At 46.9% G+C, this 7172-nt stretch overlaps 1 protein-coding gene across 1 annotated transcript; it reads right to left on the reverse strand.

Moving 5' to 3' along the window:
• Positions 1 to 2832: 2832 nt before the first annotated feature.
• On the reverse strand, positions 2833 to 5014 carry CCN2 (cellular communication network factor 2). The gene is made up of 5 exons (XM_034061053.1): positions 4693 to 5014; positions 4362 to 4584; positions 3988 to 4239; positions 3564 to 3775; positions 2833 to 3245 (listed from the first exon to the last, which is right to left on the reverse strand). Exons 1-5 carry the CDS (start codon positions 4741 to 4743, stop codon positions 2949 to 2951), a joined length of 1035 nt encoding a protein of 344 aa, XP_033916944.1. The 5' UTR covers positions 4744 to 5014; the 3' UTR covers positions 2833 to 2948.
• Between the last annotated feature and the right edge of the window lie 2158 nt (positions 5015 to 7172).

Raw genomic sequence — 7172 nt, forward strand, 5'->3', positions numbered from 1 at the left:
AGCCCTGTGCAGCTTAGGTGTCTGAGATGCAGCCCATGCCACAGGGACTGGGTGCAGAACCTGGGTGAATCTTGTGAGCCAGTCATGAGGCTCAAGATGTTGACGTTATAAAGATAAGGAATGGCCGTTCATTATAATGTCTGATATAAATTTGTAAAAGAATGCAGAGCAGATCTGTTAATAAATGTGCTTGAGCAGCATCATAAACACTGTGTCTCTTAAAGGCATTAATCCCAACCTGCCAGGTACATTATGCTACCTTCTGTTCTTCTGATCCTGATAGCTTCTACAGTGATGGCTATGAATGGAGTCCATGTACATCCTGTCCTTGCTGGAACTAGAAATGACAGTGTTCTTGTTATTTGGGGGTGGAGCCACAGCAGTGGTTGGAAAACCAGTCCTTGGGGTTGTAGGAGTGCTTGAAGTGTTTCCAGTGTGAACTGCATGGCCGCATCATACTCATAACCTGAAAGAAAGCCCAAACAAAAAAAATAGAGAAAAATGATGGAGAGGCTCAGGGAGTGTAAGACCCAAAGGCTGCCCAAAACTATTATTTAATATGGAACACAGAAAGCCACTTCCTCATGCCAGGAAAATTCTTCATGTTATTTAGAGGAAGGGGAAATTCTTCTATGGCCTTGTGCAAAGCCTGGTGAGGCCACTGGCAAGGCTCCCATTGACTTCCCATTAGTTTAGGGCTCTGTTGTCCATCATTAGTCAAAGCTGGTGTTACGCTGATTTGCTGCTAATGCTAGCTGAAATCAATGGGATTGGAAGGTGCTCAGGAAGGATGGACATTTTTGTAAGCTAACACTCTTTCACCACCAGGAAATTCCAGATTGAACTTGTTTGGCTGAAAAGGATTCTTGTTGGAGAGTGCTTGTTTTGTTTTTTTTCTGAAAACAAGAACTAATGCTTCTAGTGCAAAGGTTAATTTTAAATTCAAAGAATTCCCTTGTCTTGATAAAGGGACTGAAAGAAAAAAAAGTGTGTTATTAACGTAGGACCTAGCACAGGACTGAAGCTTTTCTTTTAGCTTTAGGGGGATGAGGAAAGTGAATCACAGCTGTTCTTATACTGTTTTTTGGTTATCTGAGAAGAAGGTTTGGACTGTTATCAAAATGTGTAGCTCTTACAGTACTTCTCATCTGTGGGCCTGGAAGAGTTTGAATCAATGGATGCTTTACACAGAACTCTCATGTAAAATGATTTGTTCCTAGTGACCAAGTAGGAAGGTAATCCAGGTATTTGCCATCTGAGTTCAGTGCTCTGTCCACCAGACTATACTAAGGTTTTGATTCAAGTAAAACCATATCAAAGTTAGCCCTACTCTCCATGAATGTTAAATCACGAGATCTTAAGAGGCCATTTCCAACCTGTATCATTCTGTGATTTTTATGATACAAGTCATTAGCTCTTCATTGAGAATGTTATCAGATTTTGGGCTTCTGGATTTGACTTTAGAGTCAGGAGCCACTTCATTGCAGATACTTTAAGAATGTTTTTCTCACCTTAGTTGGAAACAAATTTTAACCAGTGGAACATGTCAATGAAATTAAGCACACTGCATGGTGTGTTACAGCAGGAGCTGAATGCTATGGTGACCAGCTGACTCATTTTAAAGCCACCGAAAGTGATACATTTGGAACCTGTTGCACTAATGCAACACTGGGCTTGCCAAAGCAAGCCTGGCCCTGCCCTCCATTCAGAAGAGTAGCAAACTACAGTTGGTTCACTAGTAACACAGTAAGTAACCATAAATCATTAGCTTAGTGGCAAGTGTATGTGCTTCTTGACAAAAAACACCACAATGCATTACATGATTTTCATCTAGTGCAAAGCCAAACCGTTTTAGGAATATGTAAAATATGTGAAGACTAAAGGTAAATGAAATACCAAGCCATTTATATAAAAAATATAAATACTTTATTTTCAACTAAAAAGGTGCAAACATGTAACTTTTGGTCACACTTCTCAACAAATAAACTGTCCAAAAAGAGCCATTGTCAAAGAAAGAAACAAATGCTCAAGTGGAAAGATCGATGAGCTACAGAAGAGCCTTTTTTCTTAAAGCCACTTGTCCAATAAAGTAGAATTAAATGTATTTTGCCAGATGACTGCTTTGTAAGGATGCAGGCACCTCAACTCTAACAATCTCCATCTTGTTCTCAACTCACCATTTGGCCCTATCTGAACAATTTCCACTAGAGTATGTATTTCATGCTTTGAATGCATTGTCAAACAAGCTTTAAATCCTACCTATCTTGTTCCAAAAAAGAAGGCTATCATTGAAATTTCAAAGCATTAAACAAAGGCACAAAACTTTAAATTAATTTAGATAACTGTACAAATATATATACACACAGTATTTACAATATTAATAAAAACTAGCTTGTTACAGGTCAATTAACTGCCACAAGCTGTCCAGTCTAATAGACATGATTCTGATTCTTGTTGACCAAGCCATATGAATCAGTGTCAGAGCTGAAACATTACTGTCCTGACTAACAGAACACCTTCTACTTAGCACTTTGCTGGGTGAAAGTTTGCCTTCCAGCTGTTGCTGTTACTAAGCCAACACCAGCAAACAAGCTAACAGTCTCCTTCTGAATTGCACTACTACTTGAAGCATGTTATACCACATTAAGGGAACATTTGCTTGAATCTGCTTTTCCTGCCTATTTCCCTTACACCCTTTCACACCACCTCATGAACAATGTGTTCTGAAGCTGTGTCTTGCTGTGGTCTCACTGTCCATCTGTTTTACCTTCTTCTTCAAACTGCCATTTGGGGTCAGTAGAAAAATTGTCTTAAGTCACATGGAGCAGTTTGTTGAAATTAAAAAAAAAAAAGAACTGATTTAAATACCTTGTGCTATTGAATCATGTTTACAAATTGAGATGCAGATCAGTTCAAGTCGGGAATTTAGTTAGCGTCTCCTTCTGGCTTTATGCCATGTCTCCATACATCTTCCTGTAGTACAGAGACTCAAAGATGTCATTGTCTCCGGGGCAGTTGTAGTGGCACGCGCAGGTCTTGATGAACATCATTTTCCTTTTCATGATCTCCCCATCAGGGCACTTGAACTCCACGGGGAGGGTGGTGGTTCTGTGGGGTGTGCAGCAGCGCCCGTCAGTGCAGACACCACAGAACTTAGCTCTGTAGGTCTTCACGCTGGTGCAGCCGGACAGCTCAAACTTGACAGGCTTGGAGATTTTGGGGGTGCGAATGCACTTTTTGCCTTTCTGTTAGGGTATAAGTGAATACAAAGTGTTTAGAAGGTAGGCTTTCAAACAGCACTAAGCTTGCAATCTAAGGGCAGCAGGCACACTAATCCTTATATCTTCACTAGGCAAGTGTCTTAGTACCATAACACAGCACGAAAGGAAAATTCAGGACATTTAATTGTAAACTATTCACCACTGGGATACAACTCAAATTTCAAGGTAAACTACTCGAAACTAACTACCCATCAAAACTACACAGTTTTTAGTAAGGCACTGTTTTTTAGGTAGTGGACGGAAGCATCCCTGTAGGTTATACATAAAGATTAGATTATTTACCTTGATGTTCTCCTCCAAGTCTGCTTCACAAGGTCTGACCATGCAGAGTCTACTCTGTTTCTCCAGTCTGCAGAAGGCATTATCATTGGTGACCCTGGTTGAGATGCCCATACCACAGGTCTTGGAGCAAGCACTCCACTCTGTGGTCTGCACCAGACAGTTGGCACGCATCATTGTCGGGTCTGGACCATAAGTGTCTTCCAGTCTGTAAGCTGCAGGAGACAGACAGCCAAGATGAGACCATCATCTGACCTCATGCCCTGCTAAAGGCTCTCTTCCCCTTCCTGAGAAATTTGAGCATCCACACTTACTGCAGCACTCCAGCTGTCAGAGTGCCCTGTGTCAACCCATCCCACTGCCTTCAACCTCCATGCAGGGTACCTCTTCCTCCCAAGCTGTCACCCACTGAAGGACCCCCACTCACCAGCAAGTGCAGGTCCCACAGCAGTCTGCTCTTTGGTCTCGTCGCAGACCCACTCCTCGCAGCACTTTCCAGGAAGCTTCACCCGGCGCGGGTAGGGGCAGTCGGGGCTAGGCAGGCGGACGTCCATGCTGCAGAGGGGCACGCAGCCCACCGCCCCGTCCAAGCAGGTGCACTGGTACTTGCAGCTGCTCTGGAAGGACTCCCCGCTCCGGTACACCATACCGCCGAAGACGCACGGGGCACCGTCCCGAGCTGCGATGAACAGAAGGCGGAGGGTGAGGCGAAGAAATCTCCCCGGCTTCCCCCTTTGCTGGACCCCAGCCCGGCGGGACGCTGTTTCTGCCCCGCGGCTGGCCCCGTCCCCGCTCACTCACCGGTGCAGACGCCGATCCTGCGGTTGGCGGGTGAGCCGAAGTCGCAGAAGAGCCCCTTGTGGTGGTCGCAGGGGTCGCGCTCGGTGCAGAGCTCGCCCAGCTGCTTGGCGCAGACGCGGCAGCAGCCACAGCCGTCGAGCACCAGGGAGACGCCGGCGGGGCAGGTGGGGCCGGGCTCCGTGCCGCACTGGCACTGCCCGCTGCACTCCTGGCTCTGCGCCTCCTGACAGCGGCGGGGAGAGAGAGAAACAAGGAAGCGGGGCATTAGGACAGATGTCGGGACCGCGCAGGACGCAACTGGAGTGGCGGCGGCGCGGGCCGCGGCACTTACCGGGCTGAGGAGGGAGAGGAGAAGGGCTACGGCGAAGCTGGTGGGGGCCATCCCGCGGCGGTCAGCGGCCTGTGAGCGGCGGCGGCGAGCAGGCAGCGGCGTCGGGTTGCCCGGCAGAGAGGGGTGGTGAGGGGAGATGAGCCGAATCGAGGTGAGACGAGGTGAGGCGAGCGCTTTCCGTCGGACGGCTCTTCTCAGCAGCGGTGGGCGGACGGGCCTGTCGCGATGGGCACTGTGCAGACTGCTACTCGGTGCTGCGGTGCTCTGCTCCGCTCCTTGTGAGTCCGGTGGGAGAGCTGCTGTGTGAGTGCTGCACAGTGCCGGCAAGGACGCCCCTTTATACACGTCGTCGGCACAGCCTCGCCAATGGGCTGAATGGGGCCGCGGACAAACAGCGACATTCCGCGCATTCCTGCGCGCCGCGCCGCGCCGCCCGCCCCGCCCCACGCCGCCGCCACCGCCCCGGAGCGGCCCTGACCCCTGACTCCCGCATTCCTCCGTCTGTTCCCCCCTCCAACGCACACCCCCTTCACGTCTTTATTTTTCATCCTGATGTTTGTAAGTGTGAGTCCTCTCCGGAACCAGCGGCTCTGCGTCCCCTCGTCCCGTTCTCCCCACGGCAGAGCGTTATTCCTAGGCGGGCAGCGGGAAAGGGCGAGGGGGGTGGCGGGGCGGTTGCCAGGGGCGTCCAGGGGAATCCGTTATTTCCCTTCCTCGGTTCTCCCCGCTCGCCTCTCGTCCCTCCCCCGGCAGAGGGGACAGGAGGCCGGTGTTTTGGAGGTGGTCCCGTCAGGGCCGTTGCCTCGGGGTGCCTGGTACCCAGCAGTGAATGGTCCCGGTGCTTTGGTACCACCAAAAAAAGGTATAATTACGCTACCGGGTATAAATTGACTCTGTGTACCACTGAATCATACTGGATATTTGTAATGTGTTCCTTCCCTAATAGATGCTCTCTATGAATAGAGAGAGTGCCTATTTACTCTGAAATATTTGGCACAGCGGATGGAGTCTGAAGCATGGAAGAAGTGGCTATTATTTTCCCACTGCCTGTGTGCAGCTGTCATTTCTGAGCAACACGTTCCTCTCACATCCCTGCTTCCCAACCTCGTTGATGGTCCTACCCAGGATTACAAGAAGAGGGGACTGGCATGTTACTGCACTCAGCCAAAACCTTAGCGTTGTAGGTGGTATTTGAGCACAGGGCCTAAGTATTGTGTCTTGTATTATATCACTGCAGAGAACTGTTATGGCTTTCCGTTTATTTACTTATTTATTTATTTATACCAGGAGGATTGTTCTTCCCCCACCTCCCAATGTATCATTTGGATATTCGATGATGTCATGTTGTTTGACCTCAGCTTTAATGCAAGGAATGCCAGAATTTTGGCTTTTGACCTGTAGAAGTATGTTAGTGTTTATCAGAGAGAGATCAGCCTAATCCATTTTATCAGGCAGACTGAAATCTGATGGATATATCAAAAGATGTATCTTTTCATGCAGGCTTTCTCCCACTGCTGTACCCTGCTTCTTTCCATCTCTGCATATGAAGGCACACTGCCATACTATGATGTAGCAATACGTATGAGGGAAAAAGAAACAATTTCATGTAAAGCCCTGGTAGGTTATCTTGTACTGTAAAACTGCTTTTTATTTTCTGCCAGCACTGTACTTTGTCTGGTAAAGTCATTTGAATGTAATTTATTGTTGAAATTCTCCATTAACAGAAATGAGACTGGCTCTGAAATTAAAAAATAAACCTCAGGGGAGCAGTTATGGTAAATAATATATGTTCCCAAACCCTTGAGGCCTCCCAAAATCTGTACTTAAAAAGATTCTAATGGCTTCAGTGCTGGGTAAACAATATGTGTACCAAGCTATGTATGACATGCATACCAAAATGCAAATGTTACCAGGTAAACAGAATGCCTTTTTTAAATGCCTAAATATGGTAGGAGAACATCAGAGAGGGAGAAGCTCTAGACATGTTTTAGAACTTTCCATGTAAGAGTATTTTTTCAGGGAAACAATTTTATTAAACAAAACCTAAGAATCTTACTGACAGAAAAAGTATGTTTAAAAGTAACAAATCACCAGAAAGCAAGGAAATACAAAATTAAAGGATGAGTCTGGCCTAAGTCCTCCCACTGCAGGCCAAGCACAGCAAGACCCATACACTTGCTGCCTTGAGAAAAAAGACTTAAATAGGCATTTGGACTTCCAAACTGATTCTGGTCTTGCAGCGCTGTATATTGGGCATTAGCCCACTGAATTGCAAGGTGTACCAACCCGTGACAGTGGGTAAGAATCAGAGTCTGTCAGGTTTACATTTTGTTGTTCTGGCTTCTGTGCTGTTGGATGTGACTCATTGACTACTTCATGTGCATGTGTGTGTATGCACAGGGGCAAAGGGCACCTGGAAGCAAAGGTGGTTCTTTCAGAGTCCCATTGGTCTTCAGCTTATCCTTTCTGATGACAATGTC

Source organism: Melopsittacus undulatus, chromosome 3 (assembly GCF_012275295.1).
Source record: "Melopsittacus undulatus isolate bMelUnd1 chromosome 3, bMelUnd1.mat.Z, whole genome shotgun sequence".
Taxonomy (NCBI): Eukaryota; Metazoa; Chordata; class Aves; order Psittaciformes; family Psittaculidae; genus Melopsittacus; species Melopsittacus undulatus.